We start from the raw sequence: 18,592 nt of genomic DNA on the forward strand, positions 1-18,592 counted from the left end.
CACTGAGGACATTGCCCTGGAAAGGAGCAAAAGTTTTAGGGGGAAAAAAAAGGAAAAAAAGCTTCAACTTTCCAGGTTGTTGAGAAGGAATAAAAACTGACAAATAGTAAGAAAGTTTGAGAAAGTGTGTTTACTTTGGATTTTGCATAGGACATACCCTTGGATGGGGAAGAAAAATCTAACTAGGGGTACATTGTGTGCTAACTTTCCCCCCTGCAAGTTACTGTCATTCAAAGGCAGTTGGGTAGTGCAGTGGATAGAGCTCTGTCCCTGGAATTTGAGAAGACTCATCTTTAGGAGTTAAAGCAGGGGCTCTCAAACTACGGCCCTCCGGCCAAATGCGCCGCTGAGGACATTTATGCGGCCCGCCGGTTAAGGCCAATGGGCTGAGGGGCGGAGACAGAGTCCGGCCCTCCCACAGTCTGAGGGACGGTGAACTGGCCCCCTGTTTAAGACGTTTGAGGACAGCTGAGTTAAAATCTAGCCTCAAACATTGAGTAGTTTGTGACCCTGAGTATGTCACTTAACCCTGTTTGCCTCAGTTCTTCATACGTAAAATGAGTTGGAAAAGGAAATGGCAAACCATTCCAGAATCTTTGCCAAAACCTAAAATAGGGTTTTGAAGAGCTGAACATGACTGAAAAAAAAAAAAAAAAAAAAAAAAAGACAACAATAACTGTCAATCATCCACCAAACATTCTCTGAGCACCTGACTGAGCAAAGGCTTTCTGCTGCTAGGAAATGAGGTGGTCATGTGTCAGAAGTGAGGGATAACAGTTGAATAGTGGATTTCTCCTACCATCAGTTCTTTATGAGAGGAAAGCCAGGACATGCCCCAACACATTGGATTGGGTGGACCCCCTGTGGCGAACTTATGGACATGAACAAAGTTGTACAGTATGGGCTGGCATAGATTTTTTGCAGGCTGGAGGAAACATGAGAGTGGATTCACATGGATCTGATCTGAGCATTAAGTATCATGTGAGTGTAGGGGATCTCGTAGTGATTAAGCATTTCTAGGAGGCTATGCGTCATTGCCTTTGTGAATTTCTGCTCCTTTCCTCTAAAGTGTCATTTTGATCCCTGACACCAGCCCGATACTATCATATAGTGTTTATTGGGCACTTCTCAAGTTTACTAAGCTCTTTCACTTACATTCTCTAATTTAACACTTGGAAGAATTCTGTAAGCTGGGCAGGGCAGTTATTCTTGTCCTTATTTTACAGGGAAGAATCGAAGGCTCATTGAGAAATGACTTGTCCAAGGTTGCTCAGCTAGTAAGTGGCTGAAAGGGACCCAACGTTGCCAGTTCTCTGCTTGTGTGTGTGTGTGAGAGAGTGTGTGCGCGTGTGTGTGTGAGTATGTGTGCGTGTGCATGTGTGTGTGCATGTGTGTGAGAGTGTGCGCGTGTGAGTATGTGTGAGTGTGTGCGTGTGCGTGTGTGAGTGTGAGCGTGTGAGTGTGTATGTGTGAGTGTGAGTATTTGTGCATGTGCATGTGTGTGTGCATGTGTGTGAGTGTGTGCGTGTGAGTATGTGTGAGTGTGTGTGTGTGTGAGTGTGTGTGTGAGCGTGTGAGTGTGTATGTGTGAGTGTGCGCGTGTGAGTATGTGTGAGTGTGTGCGTGTGTGAGTGTGCGCGTGTGAGTATGTGTGAGTGTGTGCGTGTGTGAGTGTGCACGTGTGAGTATGTGTGAGTGTGTGCGTGTGTGTGTGTGCGCGTGTGAGTATGTGTGAGTGTGTGAGTGTGCGTGTGTGAGTATGTGTGAGTGTGTGCGTGTGTGAGTGTGTATGTGTGAGTGTGAGCGTGAGTGAGAGTGTGTACGCGTGTGTGTATGAGAGTGTGTGCGCATGTGTGAGGGCGTGTGAGAGTGTGTGTGAGTGTAAACATGTGTGAGTGAGTGTGAGAGTGTGTGAATATGAGTGAGTGTGTGTGAGAATGAGTGTGAGTGTGTGTGTGTGTGAGTGCGTGTGTGTGAGTGCGTGTGCATGTGTGTGTGTGTGTGTTTCTCCCTGCTCTCCTAAGAGTCAGACATATTATAACCCAACCTTGGCCACTAGAGTTACTATTCCGGAAATGGGGGACAGTGGGGAAGAGTCACTCGCTATAAGCAGACTTCATTTCTGAGGAAATTGTACCTGAGTCTTAGGCTCTTCTGAAGATGGTATAAAAAAATGGCATCCTTTAATAGGGATAGTGTTTTAAGGGCTGCAAGAATCAGAGAGGAAATCATCCTTAACTGAAGCTCTTCAAAAGACTATCTGGCGCAGAGGATTAATGAGGTAAACACTGGAGGGTGAGTAAGGGGAATCAGCGTTGCTATTATTCTATTTTGAAGCAGTTTGCTGCCCACTACAACGCTCTGACTTTACTTAAAGGAGAGCTGCCTGTCCTGCCGTGGAGTGTTTACAAGGCTGGAGCTGAAGCTCCCCCGAGACCCCATTCTGAAGTTCACCCCCTGAGACTTCCGAGGCTCCACCCGCAAGTCCCAGCCAAGGTGCGCTGTCTGTTACCCGGGCAGGGAATTAATTATCTGGGAATCCCCACGGGCAAGGGCCGGGTGTTTGGGACTGCCCGTTTATCAAAAGCAGCGTGGACCCGCCGTGGAAACCGTGGAAACCGCGGCACTGCGGAGTGGAACCTGCTTGTATAGATGCAAGATATGTTTAATGGTGGTGGGGCCCTCATTATGCTGATCCCCTTATGTCTCCCCTCCCCCCCACAGTCTCTGCCCGAGGAGACATCTGCACATCTGCCATCCTTCTTCCATTTAGGACCACTGTATCACAACATTGGAAAGATCTTTCAGCCCAACTGTGGGAAACCGCGGCTGGTAGGGTGTCAAATAGCTCATTCAAGGTCACGAGGGCTGGTAACTGGCGGGGAACAGACTGGAACCCAGGCCTCAGTCCGGCGCTTCAAAGTCTGGTCTCGCCTGGTCATCTCGGCTTCTTCCTCAGACATCATTCCGATTAGAATTAGAACGACTCCAGTTTGGAGTCAGAGACTTCAGGCGTGTGGCCGGTGATAGAAGAAACACACAATTATACATGCATTCTTCTTTTTTAAAGGATCCCAGAAGTTAATTTCGAATTAGAATTCGGAAAGGAATGGAAGGCGAGGAAGCGAAAGGAGAGATGAGGAGGAGGAAAAACAACGCGGGCGGGCGGCAGCAACCGAAAAGTTAGGGGGAGGCGGAGCCAAAGGAAGAGAGGGCGGAGGACGGGGAGGGGAGGGGGAGGAGGCGGCGGCGGCGGAGGAGGAGGAGGAGGACTGCAGGCTTTGCAGGGAGATCGAGAGTGAGAGAGGGAGGGAGAGTGGCGGAGCGAGGGAGCGAGAGCGAGCCAGCGAGCGCAAGCGCGAGCGCGCGAGCCGGGGAGGGTGTGCGTGTGTCTGCGTCTGCCTTGCCTGCGCCGGGCCGCCGCCGCTTGCAGTGCTGAGCTCGGAGCCCGGCTGGCGGCGGCGGCGGCGGCTCGGGCTGCCGCTGCGGCAGCTGGACGGCGGCGGGAGGCGATGGCGCTGAGCATGCCGGGCTCCGGTCGCCGTGCGGAGGTTGGAGGAAGCCAGGACTCCGAGTAGCCGGGGCCGGAGCCTCGGCAGGGCGAGCTCCCCGCAGAGGACACCCGGGCCGGCGGCCGCGAGCCCGAGCCGGGAGCTCGGCGGCAGGCGCGGCGGCGTCAGGAGGAGCCGCGGGCCGGGGGGTGGCGGCCACAGCTGCCGGGGTGTGGGGGGGCGCGGGGGCGCTGCGTCCGGGGCGGGAGGGGGTTGTTTTCCTTGGGAGCACTTCGCTCGACCCCCTTCCTCGGCGCTCCCCTCCCCCAGTCACTTTCCCGGCTCGCCGGGTCGCCGCCGCCGCCGCCGCTGATTCGGGAGGCGGAGGAGGAAGAGGACGCAGTTCCAGCGACTTTGGGAGCACCAGGCGCAGGCTGCATTGATTGATTGGCACCTCCCCGCCCCAGTTTTGCGGTGTCCCTCCCGCGCAAAGAGGCTCTCCCTCGGAGTTGTTTCAGCGGCTGAGCTGTGGACACCCCACTTCTCCCCTAAAAGGAAAAGAAAAACCATCCAGTTTTTGGATTTTCCTCGAAAAACACCCCACAGGAGAAAAAGATCCCAAAGCAAAGGTTGCGGGGTCTTCTGTTTCCCGTCCTCCCCGCTCCATTGCCCAATCCCCGAAGGAAAAAACAATCCCTGGGAGATGGTGACACATGAAGCGAGCCGGGAGGACCATGGTTGAGAGGACCAGCAAGTTCTTGCTGATCGTGGCCGGCTCGGTGTGCTTCATGCTGATCCTGTACCAGTATGTGGGGCCGGGGCTGAGTCTGGGGGCCCCCAGCGGCCGCGCCCTGGCCGACGACCTGGACCTCTTCCCCACGCCCGACCCGCACTACGTGAAGAAGTACTACTTCCCCGTGCGCGAGCTGGAGCGGGCGCTCACCTTCGACATGAAGGGCGACGACGTGATCGTGTTTCTGCACATCCAGAAGACGGGCGGCACCACCTTCGGCCGCCACCTGGTGCAGAACGTGCGCCTCGAGGTGCCCTGCGACTGCCGGCCCGGCCAGAAGAAGTGCACCTGCTACCGGCCCAATCGCAGGGAGACCTGGCTCTTCTCGCGGTTCTCCACCGGCTGGAGCTGCGGGCTGCACGCTGACTGGACCGAGCTCACCAACTGCGTGCCCGGGGTGCTGGACAAGCGCGAGAACGCGGCCCTCAAGACGCCGAGGTAGGAGGAGGAAGCCCCTCCACAGTCTGAGCCCAGGGTGCCCGGCGGGAACACCCAGAAGCGGCGGGGCGGAAGGGGCGCTTTCCCCGTGCTCTATGCCTCTCGTCCCACGCTTCCTGGCTGCACACCTCTTCTCCCATCTTTCCCTCCACCCCTCTCCTACCTGTATCCGTTCACTGACCCTGCCTCCTTTTTGGCGCCCGCCAGCTCCCTCACCCCATGCCATTTGCTCCTCTTCTTCCTCGTATATTCCTCATCCCCCCCTCCGTGTCTCCTAGCCCCCGGCGCTATTCTCCCCCTTCTCCCTGGATCCCCCCTTACTTCTTTCCTTCCCTTGCCCCGCTGCTCACGTGCCCCTCAGAATGGCCCGCACCTTTCCTTCAGTTAGCTTCTCGGACAGTTTCCCCTCATTCCCTGTCCTCTGGCTCCCCCCGGCTATTCTCTCCTCCCGGGCTTCCCCGGTAATACCAGCCGAGGGCAGCCGGCTTCGGGCTCTGACGGAGCGCCTAGCGGGGAGGTTAGATTGTTCCCACTTCCCGGACTCGGCGCCCGCTCAGCATTAGCACTCACTACCTCTGCAGGCGTCCTCCCTCCCGGGAAGGGCAGCCCAGGTTCTAAAATAGCTAGAAATCCTCCTCCTCCTCCTCCTCAGTTCTGTCCAAGTTCTCTGAAGGGGCGAGCCGTCCTCCCCACTTATCTTGTCCTGATGCCCGTGCTGAGTGTGGGTGCTCTGCCTGCCTTACCTTACTAGTTAAACTGTTCGTTTGGCAGCCCGTAACAATGGAAGGGGCCATCCTCACGAACCCAGCGCTCGTGAAGGAGATGGCCGTGCAGCGCACGGAAGTCCTAGCCCGGACCTCTTCTCTCCACTGACCTGTCCTGTGCTTGCCGACAGTCAGATTTATGCCTCTCGGAGCCAGGAAGCTTTCCCCGGCCTTCTCTTTCAGCGAGGTCTCCCCCGTGGGCTTCCTGCACCCTGATCCCAGGGGGCTCATGGAGGTTAAGGTGTTCCCCAAGACTGAGGTAGAAAGAACAAAGCCGTGTGTGTCAGTTCACTGTGTGCCACCGTGAGTTGGGGGCTGGGAGAAATACCTGTTCTGTTTTTAGTTCAGTTACCCTCAGGACCTTTATGCAGAATTATTTTTAAGTTCAAAACCTAAAAAAGCAAATACAACTATCTTTCACGGGACTTTTTCCTGTCCCCTTCCATACAGAAACACATAGATAAGTGGATTTATCTGGGCACTGATTTTTCTTAAAAAAAAAAACAGGAATGTTTATGGGACAAAAACGGGCCCAACCTTTCTTTCATATTAACCCATCCTCTGTATCAGTTGGAGAGCACGCGCTAGATATATAGTGCACATTGGTAGAAGAGGCAGGAGTGTAATAGCCAGGGAATCTTGAAAAGGTGCTTATTAACTCTGCGTGGCAGCTCGTTTGTTTAGCTCCTTCCCAGCTCCGGACTTTGATTTCTAATAAGCATTTTTTTTTTTTTAATTAAAAAAAAAAAGTGATATTTTGTGTTGGAGGTCAGTCTGCGTGAGGGAATCCTGAGCTATTAAGTAACTCACAGTGAAGACTTTGGCCCCGCAGGGCCTGAGTGGTGCCAATTTCCTAATCTTAAAAAAATAAAAAAAAATAATTGGGATTTCTGCCCCCTTCATTGTCTATGTTTCTGTCGGGTTAGCTTTGTGGAGTGGCCCATTGCCTGCTGCCTGTACTTCAAGTTCGGGAACAGGTCCAAGTGTTAGTTTTTCTCCGCCTGCCTTTTGTTTACCTAGCCCAGAGCTGTTTGCCTAAGGACTGAGTTTTCAGAAATGCTGGGGCTGCTGTGATTTCTCCTTTATTGTTGTTACTGACATTGGCCAAGTGGTGTGACAAGTTAGTTTTGAGGGTATCTGCTGGCTCTAGGTGGGGAGTTTCTTGGGCTTATTATCATAAGCCCATTGACTGAGTAAGGAAGGTGTAGGGTCCTCCCATGCTCTCCAAAGTAATTGCCACAGATTCTAATGAAATGAGAATACCTGAGCCTGAGACTTTTTAATACACTTTCCTTCATCGTTTTCCAAAAGGATTGTCTTTTTTTATACTGACAATTCAGGGATAATTCATGATTTCATTTCATCCTATTTACTGTCACCAATAACCCATTACCAGGATTATTATAAATTCTGTAGATTTTGGATTTGATTTGGTATGAAGGAATCCAGGGATTGTTCCTGTTTTACTAACAGGAACCTCTCCAAAAAGCAGACACCAACCTTAATTAGCACCTTTCTTTTACCCACCTTTTGAGACTTGAAAGGTATTCAGCAGGTCCACCTGCAAAAAAACCACTAGACAGAATCCTCAGGCTTTCCAAGGAATTGGGGTCTCATCATTGTACACACTAGGCATGGTACATAAACTCCCAGTGTAGTTACAACCCCTTTTATTGTTCTTCTGGTGCTCCATGTTGGATTGAACAATGGGGGACATCTTAGAACCATCGGAAGATCACAGCGTTCTGTGTTCCGGTGACTGATCATCATTGAACAAAGCAGAAAAAGGAACAGGGTAGATGTGCTAACTTAGTAAACAAAGTCGTCTGATTGGACAAGAGCTTCAGCTGTTTCCTTTTCTTGTGGCTTTCTAAATCCTGACTTATCTATAAATGGGTATTGCTATCTGCTGCTACTTCTCAGAGACTCCACAGTCCTTTGAAGTAATATTGTTGGTGAATCAGAAATATCTTAGTTTCACATCAGGAAAATTCCTTTCTTCTTTCTGTGAGGGAGCTTCTGCAACTCAACCTCTTGAGACTAAATTTAATTTTGTGTAGACTGTATGATGGTCCCCTGCCTTAATTTTTCCTTTCCTCCACTAGGAGTAGCTCTACCTTCCTTGCTGAGTTCCTCTGCAAACAACTGCTCGGAAAGACCAGTCAAGAAGTGGAAGAAAAGATAAAAGGATGGGAGAGAGGGATGGGGAGGCTGGGAGGAGTTGGGGGGTGGAAAAGAAAATATCCAGGTTAGTTATAAAGAATGCCAGATCTTCTCTTTTTATTCCCCTGTACTCCCCAACCTATGTAACCAAACATGTTCTTAGATGAAAAGAGGTTCAAGAACAAGCAGTTGGAAATGAATTCTACCTAAGCAAAGATGAAACTGAACAATCCCAGTTCTTTCCTGCCATCTTCCCTGCCCAGTTGAGCAGTCTGTGAAAGAATTCAGTAGTGTTTCTCAGGGCCATGGGTCACAGGGGTGGCCCTGAGATGACAAAGCATGATGTTTCTTTATAAAACTCAATTTAAGTACTGGCAGGCCTCTGTGTCTGATTGTAAAACTATGTGTATTCTCTATCTCATTGGGACTATGTTGTGGCTTCCGTATTACTTTCCCCCCCCTCTCTGGTCCCTCTCAGTTTAATTTCTGTTTCAAGCACTGGGTAGATTGCTTTTTTAATGAGCCTCCTCAAGAGGCTAACTTAATCTTGGCTTTGTATGTGCATAAGCCAGTCTGTCACCAAGGTTTACCTGCTGAGCTATTCATTGAAACATTTCACTAACTAGCATTGGAAAGATTGGGGAGGAAAGCCCCCATCTGTCTAGAGACCTAGGAACTGTCTAAATATGGAAAATACCGTTATGAATCTAGGGGAAAGCATGAGCTTTTGCTACAGTTTTTTAGAAATCCTTTGTTGTCTGCTTTTGGAATACCTCTGTCAAATCTCTTATAGCTTCTGGTGACTTTTGTGTATCAGTTTGTATTTTGGAAAGACAAGTCCTAAGAGATGTTCGAGATGTTCATGATTGTTATTGTTTTTCTGGGAAAGTGTGAACTTTCATAGGTTCTTATCCCTTATTTTTTTTTTACAGTGACTCATTTGCATTTGATAGGAATTGGTCTATCTATGCTTTTTGGAGCCTCAAAATACCGAGGTGATGAATGAAAATGGAAATATTTTATAGTTAATTTTTGAGATAAAGCTTGGAACTCTTAGAAATCAGTAACATCCTTTCCTTGGATAGTGGGAATTGGAGAAAACAGGCATTCGTATGTTAAGAATTGAGTTGGCAAGTATTTGTTTTTCATTTTGTATGGGTTGTGTGCTGTCTAAACCCTGGGTTGTGTCAATATTGGCCAGAGAGGTTTGGCTAATGTTCAGTCTTTTGATGAAAAAGCCAGGGAAGTTTTGCTCATAATCTGGCCATAGAGAGCTGTCTACCACACATAATTGAAATGCTAATAATTACTGGTCCTTAATAATGCTGAGTGGTCATACTTGCTTTGGATCTGTGATGTAGAAGTTGAAAGTTCCTTGGCACTTCCAAGTTCCTACCAAATGAGAGGATGTGTATAGTGCTCGATAAACCATAAAGTGCCATGTAAATGTAACCCTGTGATTACATAGCATGCTATAGTGGAGGCAACTGCCTAGGGAAATATTGTATGGATAAAGAAGTGAATAAAGAACTAATTGGGGAGAACACAGAGGTCAAATCCTCCTCTGATATCTATGGGACTGTGTGACTTTGGACAAATCATTTAATCTTTCTAAACTTTCTCTTTTCAGCATCTATATCAAAGCTCTGGAAGGGAGGGGGAGAAATCTAACTATTATTGGCCATACAATCTGAGCTAAAGTTGCCATTAATTATAACTTGGACTTTACTCACTGATTGATCTTATGGATAAATTAACTCCTTTTTCTCTCTCATGTGAGCCCTCCTCTTCTTCAGAGGGCTAAATTTTAATTGTTTTCCTGATCATCCCCCCCCCCCCAATAGTGTCATTCTCCTTCCCCCAGTAGAACCCTCCCTTGTTACAAAGTGGGGGAGGGGAGGGAAGAGGGAGGAGCAAAACAAATGCTCACAAAAATACATGTATTGACCTCATCTGATGACATATACCTCATTCCATATCTGTAAGTCCCACTTCTTAGGAGAGGTTATTGAAGAATCACATTTAGTATTTTCCTTAGACTTCTTAAATTTTCTGTGAAATAGATACTTATTTTAGTGAACTTAAAGTCATGATATTTTATTTTTTTGAAACTGTTGTTTGTTGGGATTTCATGCTTGCCTTGCCTGCATAGACCTTAGTTTCACTGATCAATTGGAATGTCTTTACTTGGGAACTTTTTCTGTATCATTCATTAGATTGAATTTCACTTGAAGTGAACTTTCCTGACAACTAGGCTAGATGACACCTAGGAATAATTATAATTGTGTTTATTGCATATGATCCAGTCACCCAGGAACTGCCATATTTAGTAGTGTTACATCCTTTAAAATAAAACATGTAGAAACAAGAGTTTTCTCATCATGATTCTATATGGCCTCTAGGAACTTAGTTTGTTCCTTGTAACCCTCCTGTCTGACACATCAACATTCTTTTGTGAGTCATACTGAAAGAAATCCAAGGGAAGGAGTGGGGTATTCAGGTGTTTGAGCATGAGTTATTGCTATGTTCCAGAACCTGTGCAGCTGCTCTAAGGCAGTGGTGTAAAACTCAAATAGAAACAGATCCCCAAAGGCTGCACACTAATTTAAAAAAACCACAAATTAAGATTATCTGTGTTGAATTGTATTTTTCTTTATTTTTGTTAAACATTTTCCAATTACATTTTAATATGAGGTTCCTGCTGCAGCTAAGTTTTTAAAGCCAAAAGCTATGGATTTGACATGTCTGCTCTGGTGGTAACAGGGAGGTCAAGGAAAAATAAGAAGTCTAAAATACTGTCCCTCTGCTCAAGAACTTAGACATAGGAAAAAATAACTAAAAATAAAGTGCATAAGCAATAAATTCTAGAGTTCTGAAAAGATAGGATATCTATGAGTTTATCATAAAGTTAAGGGTTAGAGCTAGAAAGGATATATTATCTAATAATAGGATCATAGATTTAGACCTGGAAGAAACTTTAAGGGTTTATTTAATCCAACTCCTTGTTTTTAACTGTGGAAGCTCAAGCACAGAAATTTGTTGTAACTTGTCCAAAGTCCCCAAATCAGTAAATAATAAGATCTGGAATTCAAACTATAAGAAGACACAAAGCAAGAAGAATATGGGTAGACCATTCTCGTTGCACTTAGAGAAATTCAGTAGCTATTATTTTGGGGTCTGTATAAAAAGATTAAAATGTTAATATTTTTCCTTCTTTTCTTTTCTTTCCCCTTCCCCCCTATGTGATTTGTTATTTTTGTGTTCCATTGAGTTACTTTTTTGCTTTAAAATTACATGGCCAGAAAGTTCTCTCTAGAGAAACAATCTCTCATTCTTTGTCATTTTACTTTATGTGGTTCTTATTACTTTTATTCTTTTTTTAACTCAATTTTTTATTTTAAAAAAGTCTACATTTCCTTTTTCTAGTTACCCTTCCCCACTGAAAAGGAAAAAATAAATCTTATTATTTAAGTTGTTATCTTTTGTTTTTACATCATTTTTTCCCCTAAAATTTGATCCCTCCCTTTGACAGTGAAGCTCTGAGTTCAAATTCAGTGTGCTTTTTACATTTCCTCTTCTTCACCTTGTAGGACTTTAAAGAAGTCTTTAAAGAAAAGATAAATCACAAGCTAGACTTTGAAGAGTGTCAAGATGCTCAGAAACATGACTCCAAGTTGTTAGGTTTTTAAAATTAACTTTTTAAAAAATGAGTGAGGAAGAAAATTTCCAAATCACTCATTGCCAACATGTTTCTAACACAGTGCTTCTGAATTGTGAGATGAGTTCTCCTCTGTAACTCATGCAGTCTTTAAAATGTCATTGAAATGGTGAAATCAAATCTTCCTGCTCATTGATGTTTGAAACTCATTTTCTTCCCAAGTATTTTAAAACCAATAAACAGAACAGCACCAGAGTTGACTGGAGAGAGAGGGATAAGATTGCCTAGAGTTTGTTTTTTGTAAAACAAATATAGGCATGGATGCAGAATATCACCTGGCCTCTCCTGTTTGTTCCAAGGGTCAAGGTTTTCTGTCTCTGTTAGTCATTTCCCGCTATCCCTATTTCAGGTTTCCATGTTCCTATGTTGTACTAGACAAATAACAATTCCCAAATCATTATGGAATAGGTTTTCTCTTCATAAAGGATATTAGAGAACCTATTTATTTGTTGGTCCTAAGGAAAAAAATTCTGAACTTGAGGTCCAAGGTTTATATTTAAAGAACTATTCAAAGAATTGAATTCTACTTATCACACAGGCTCAGTTTACTCATTTGTAGAATGGGATATAATAATCCTTCAGTATTTACCTCACAGGATTGTTGTGGAGGCACAGTGTTTTGTAATCCTTAGCTTAGTTATATTATTATTATGATTATTAATGTTATTATTGCTGGCTGCTTCTGCTTTTAGAAAATGATGAGAATATGATGATTTGCAATTCATAATTCTTTGGGAAAATGTTTTTAGATGAAAGGGATGTAATATGAGATTGCTTTTAAAAAGAAAGAACAAGCTTTTATGTCCCAGGAACTAGGTGCTAGTGATTGAAGAAGAATTTGCTTAGCCTGTAAGAGACCAGAGAAATACAGTCTAATAATTGGAACGGACCTCAAAAGTGATCTAGTCTAGCCCCTCACTTTATACTTGGACTCAGGTTCAGAAGAGCTAGATTTGAGCCTTAGATCTGCTGTCACTTAATCTCTCTGAGCCTGTTGCTTTAATCTGTAAAATGGGGGCAATAATGCTTATCCTACCTCATAGGACTGTTGGGAGCATCAGATTACATAAGTATGTGACATTGCCTTGCAATCTATACAAACCCAAGGTGATTTTGGGGGGGACATTAAGAAGGCCTCACTGTCCCTTGCTCCACCTGCTGGATGATACCTGAAATAATCTCTTGAAATTGAAATAAAGCTTTTTATCGACCCTAAAAGATTTGTGGTACAAACTGCAGGTGCCTTTAAGTCAGAGGTTCTTTACCTTTTTTTTTGTCATGTGCCCCTTTTGGTTAATCTGGTGGAGACTCTGGATTTCTCAGAATGTTTTTAAGTGAATAAAATGAAATATATAGGCATAGGAAGAAAAGCAGTTAATATTGAAATATTTGCCAAAATACGAAAAGCCAAGCAAAACAAGTTCACTAGCTTCAGGTTAAGGACTCCTGCTAGGAGGAGATACTCTGAGACTCAGATGCATAAGAAGAGATAAGAGAAGTTGGGCTTTGATGGGAGTGAGGGAAACTGCTGAGAAAAGGGGTGGGGAGCTGAAGATGTTAAAGGTCAGCCTTACTGTACTGATAAAGGCCAAGCTGTCTTATGTTTAAGGAAAGGGTTTTACTGAGGAAAGGAAAGAACTAACAAATCTCTGCTTTTCCGGAGTATAGGTCACTTTCACTTTCATTCAGCAAGTACTTATTAAGTAACTACTGTATGGATAGAATGCCAGTTCAGAAGTCAAGAAATCCTGAGTTCAAATCTAGCCTCAACTAGCTGTGTGATTGTGGACAAATCCCTTAACTCTTTTTGCCTTGGGTTCCTCATCTTTAAAATGAGCTGCAGAAGGAAATGACGAACCATGTTTTTGCCAAGAAAACTCCAAATGAAGTCTCAAAGAGTCAGATATGATGGAAGCGAATGCACCACAATAATAATGATCAAGGAACTATTTTAGAGATTAAAAGCTCAGTTCTTCCCTAACCTAGAAGAATTTAAATCTCTTAACAAGAGATTTATTTGGGAGAGAAGACTAAAAGAGAGAGAATCTATAGAATTTCAAGAATATTCTTTCTGACTTTAAGGAATTTCCAATTTCGTTGGAAGTTTTTGTTTATGACCTCTTGTTCCCAGTCAATCAATTGATAAGCATTTATTAAGTGCCTACTATATTCCAAGCATTGTGCTAAATGTTGATGATACAAAGACAAATATGAAACAGTGCCTGCTTTCAGAGGGCTTGTAATTCTCAGAAATGGCCCTAGCCTGCAATAACTGATTCACTGGCTCTCTACTTTAACTGGCTGTTGGGCTAGAGTGCAATGACTATGACTGGAATCAATTGTTTTACATACATACATATTTAAAAAGGAGATTTTTTTTGAGGGTAATTTAGTATGCTTCTATCCCTTCATTTACTGGAAAACATTTGGCAAAATTATGTAAGTAACATTAGGAAGATGCCTATTATATCTTTTTAATTCTGCACAGTAGTTGCTGATAGGTTGATATTAAATATTCTTTTGTAAAATTAGTACTCTTTCTCCTGAAATTACTTTGTATTCCTTTGAATATGATGTTTAGTCCCACTCCCCCAGAAGAATGTAAACTCTTGGAAGGTAAGGACTTTGTTTTATTGTATTTCTAACCCCAGCCCTAACACTGTGCCTTGCACATGGAAGATTCTTACTAAAGATTTAATCAGATTATGAAATTGAATTAACTGGTGGCATTTTCAGGATGAAATTTGGACTTTCTATTACTCAGCCCAGTACTATATCTACCATCCTACCCAGCTTCCTTCCTTGGAACAAACACACAAACACACACAGAGGTAAGTAACAATAGAAAACAGTATGTGATTGGGAAAGTATCATGTATGGTGATGATATTAGACTTGGGGGTCAGGAAATGTGTTCCAATCCTAACTCTTTCACTTACCATCTGTATGACCTTAGCCAAATCAGTTAGCCTCCAGGCCTCAGCTTTCTTATCAGTGACATGAAGGGGTTTAACTAAATGTTTTAGTTCTAGACCCCATCATTAGCACAAAAATCTGTTACAAAGAAGTGTGGCTGTAGCCCTCAGAATCAGTCAATTAACACGCATTTATTAAGCACCTTCTGTGTATTAAACTGGGCTCTGCTGGGTTACAAATACCAAGAATAACGGTTCTTCTCTGGAGACTTAGGTTTTATCATGGGAGACAATATTTGATAAAGAAATATGTAAAATAAATAACAAAGTTTTTTGGTGATGAGGGACTAGCAGATGCCAGATTAACAACAACAAAAAATCATCTTATACTAAATGAGCTTTGAAGGGACCAAAAGGAAGGGTGAATTCTAGCATGGAGGACAGCCTTTGCAAAGAAACAGAGTTGAAAGATGAAATGTTATATACAGAGAAGGGAGGGGAAAGAAATAAGCATTTATATATCTTCTACCATCCGTCAAGTAATGTATTAAGTGTTTTTACAAATATAGTCTCAGTTGATCTTTATACAACTACCTTGCAAAGTAGATGCTAAAATTATTGTTATTCTCATTTTGCAGCTGAAGAAACTGAGGCAAACAGAGATCAAATGATCTGGTATCACCTGCTACCTCATTTAAGATGCCTTTCCTTCTTCTCCAAATGACTTTTGTGCTTATTTTGTGCTATCTTTGTACATTTTGTACATGTTAGTTCTCACAGTTCCATTCCCCCAGAAGAATGTAAGTTCCATGAAGTCAGGAACTATTGTGTTTTTGTCTTTGAATATTCAGCACTTACCACTGTGCTGGTCACTTCACAAACATTTAAATAAATTATTGAATTGAAATTGAAACTATCTATGAAAGACATGGACTCTTGTATCAGCTGTGAGAAGAATAGGCATCCAATATGATGAACAAAGGTGAAGGTAGGAATTACACAAAGTGAATTGGGGATTGGAATAAATAAATCTGGGATGGAACAACAGAGTTGTCATAAGGAATGTCAAATCTAAGGGTGGAAAGGTAGGATGAAGCTAGATTGCAGAAGGCCTTGACTGCTAATTTAAAGAACTCGAATTTGATGCTATTGGGAGTGAGTAATGATCAAACCCCTAGTTTTTGTCTTTGTATTTCCATCACCTAGCACATTACCTGGCATAAAGTGAATAAAATGCTTGTTCAATGAATTGGAAACATAGGAGCAAAGCATTTACATTATGTAAGCAACGATTTAGGAAGATGAATCTGGGAAGTGTAGAGGTGTGGAAGACGCTATAGAAAGGATTCGAATTTAGCCTTTATAATTCACATTTATATAGATAGGACTTGAAAGTCTACAAAAAGTTTCATGTAATTGTCTCATCTGAGTCTCAGAAAAACTTTGTAAGATCAGTACTACAGGTATTCCTCTTGTTTTACAGATAAAAAAATTAAATTACTTTTCCTTGGAAATCATTTACACAGCTAAATAAGTAACACAATGAAAGGAAGACTGGGTTTGAATTTCTCTCCCCCTCCCCATTACTATATCTGTATGATATTAAGCAAGTTACTAAACTTTTCTGGGTCCCAGTTTCCTGTGTATTTGTGCGTATTGTCAGACATTTGAACTCAAATCTTTCAGACATTCGATCCAACACTCTTGGAATGCTGCCTCATAGAGTTCAGAACCGAGTGGATTAAAATGTATTCTTATCCCATCTGTGAAGGAAATTCCTATTAAACAATTTCTACTAAAAACATTTTAAAAGAAGAAAAGTATGCAAGCATTTATATGGGGGAATGTAGTATAATGGAAAGAGGGCTATATTTGTAGTCAGAGAGCCTGGATTCTCCCCTACTGCTCTTTTATGACTTTGGACAAATCATACCTTTCTCTTCATCTATAAAAATAAGTAGGTTGGATTAGAGGATGAGAGTGTTTTAAAAGTGTTTTTTTTTTTTTTTTTAATTTAAAATTATTACATAATTCTTATTTTCCTAGTTATTGGAGTTTTACATTTTCTTCAGATAGAAGATCTAACTCTCAGAGAAATCTGATTCAGGTTTAGTCAGCTCTACCCTTTATCAATTAGTTCACCTGAGTTTCATTGTTTCTAAAGCTAAATTGACTGTAAGAGTTAGCATCACTGAAAGGAATAGTAATTGACTAATGAGTCGGGAGATGGACTGAAAATTTCTTTAGAAGAATCATAACCAAAATGGGTATCTGGTACATTTGTGACAAATCCCTACATTTCAGAATCCATTTTTTAAACAACTGGGGATGTCTCTCTTCCTTATTCAACTCAAGACATTTCTTTTTAATGCTTTTTATTTTTAATTTATGAACTAACACAAGCTTTTCCATAAGATAGTAGAATGAAAAGAAATGATGAAACTGAAAAATCTGTTGTGTGCAACTTACTATTCCTTTTAAATATGTAGTAATGTTGCAAATTTTTTCTTCTCTGCCCTTAAAAGATGGTTACCATATATACATATGTAAAATTATTCTACACATAACTTCTGTTTATCACTTTTCTCTGGATACAGTACCATCTACCATTTTCCATCTTCCTTCATATGTCCTTTGTAGTTAATTTGGATATATATGATAGTTAAAATAATTTACTCATTCAGTGTTGTTCTTAAAAACAATATTGCTGTTATTGTACACAGCATTCTCTTGGCTCTGCTCATTTTGTTCTCCATTATTTCATATGTCTATCCATGTTTTTCTATAATCAACAAGCTCGTCATTTTTTATAGCACAACGTATTCGTTGCAATCATATCCACAACTTGTTCAGCCATTTCCCAATTGATGGGCATTCCCACAGTTTCCATTTCTTTGCTACTACAGAGAGAGCCACTATAAATATTTTAGAACACATAGGTTCTTTTCCTTTTTCCGTAATTATCTTTGGAAATAGACCTAGTAGTGATATTGCTGGGTCAAAGAGCATAATAAGCAGTTTAATAATTCTTTGGGCATAATTTCACATTAAGTACATTGACTATAACATCTTTTCTGACCTACTCCTCCATCACCATTACTATCACTAGAAACCATAGCTTTCTCTCTTAACTCCTGATGGATAATCTACTGTGATATTCTTTAAATTCAGAGAAAGAGAGAGAGAGAGAGAGACTATTTGAAAATCTTCCCAGATCTAGAAAACCTGATAAGAAGACCGTGTGGGCAATTTTTACAATTTTTTGTGGTTTTGTTTTTAAGGATCTGGAAAACAAATATTCTATGTTTAATGATTGGGGTTGGTGGAAGAGGAAGGAAAGGAAATTCAAACAATTTTAAGTCTTTGCCATTAAAAAGTTTTACAACTTCTGGGGTGAGGAGTTAGGGGTGAGGCTAGTATATTCATATGTGACATGAATTACCATACCAATCAACATGAGAAAATGGCAAAATAGGAAAAATAAAGAGAAAAATCATTGTGGTCAGTACTTGAGCTGGACCTTGAAGGGTGGATAAGACATAATTATATAGAAAAGAAGGATCTGGGTAGTAGGTAGGCATTCCAAGTGAGGAAATATCAGTAATCTTCCTGCCACTTTGATGTGGTTGGTATGGTGTGGGGTCGCTACTTGGGGAAAAGTTTGTTTTTCTTTGGAGGAAAAAAGGAAGAATGAGGCACTTATCTTAAAATCCAGACTGTAGCCCTGAAGTTTTCTGCCCATTGAGCTTTAAGGATACCCCTCAGAATAAACAAAGGCAAGACAGTCTCCACCAGTCAAATTCCCTAGGAGTGCTTGGATTGCTTACTATGTTTCTTTGTAGAATAGGCAGTATTTTATCTGATTGCCCCAGACTGAGTCTGGAGTGGGTTTTCCCCTTTTAAATGTATCCCTTTTAGAAGTCCTTGTGTTTTGTTGGTTTTTTTTTGGGGGGGGTTGGGGTTTGGAGTTTGGGGTTTTGCTTTGGCTTTTTTTTTTTTTTTTTTTTTTTTTTTTTTTTGCTATTTATCATGTCTCAATACCCAAAAACAAAAAATTGAATGAAAATAATGGAATGTACAAATGACCTAAACAGCCCCGCTTTTTCTCAGGAAAGTTTTGTATACATTTTTAAATTCAGTTTTTTTCAGTCACTGAGTTTTGTTTTTTAATTCAGTTGAGTTGTGGCTTTCTTAAGATCTCTGGCTTTTTATTATTATTATTATTATTAAAAACATTTGAGGAAAAAGGGCCTAAGTCATGTGATGGCAATTGGTCAGTTCTGGCTCATGTTGCCAAGTTTTATCTTGGAA

The 18,592-nt window shown here is 42.3% G+C and overlaps 1 protein-coding gene across 1 annotated transcript in view; it reads left to right on the plus strand.

The window, feature by feature from the left end:
- The first annotated feature begins 3,735 nt into the window (after window positions 1-3,735).
- The window catches only part of HS6ST1 (heparan sulfate 6-O-sulfotransferase 1), a 285,636-nt gene continuing 270,779 nt past the window's right edge, over window positions 3,736-18,592 (plus strand). Inside the window, exon 1 of the mRNA XM_074301698.1 lies at window positions 3,736-4,722. Coding sequence (XP_074157799.1) covers window positions 4,205-4,722 — 518 coding nt within the window. The 5' untranslated portion in view covers window positions 3,736-4,204. The remainder of the gene's footprint in view (window positions 4,723-18,592) is intronic.

The sequence above is a fragment of the Sminthopsis crassicaudata genome, chromosome 3 (assembly GCF_048593235.1).
Source record: "Sminthopsis crassicaudata isolate SCR6 chromosome 3, ASM4859323v1, whole genome shotgun sequence".
Lineage (NCBI taxonomy): Eukaryota > Metazoa > Chordata > Mammalia > Dasyuromorphia > Dasyuridae > Sminthopsis > Sminthopsis crassicaudata.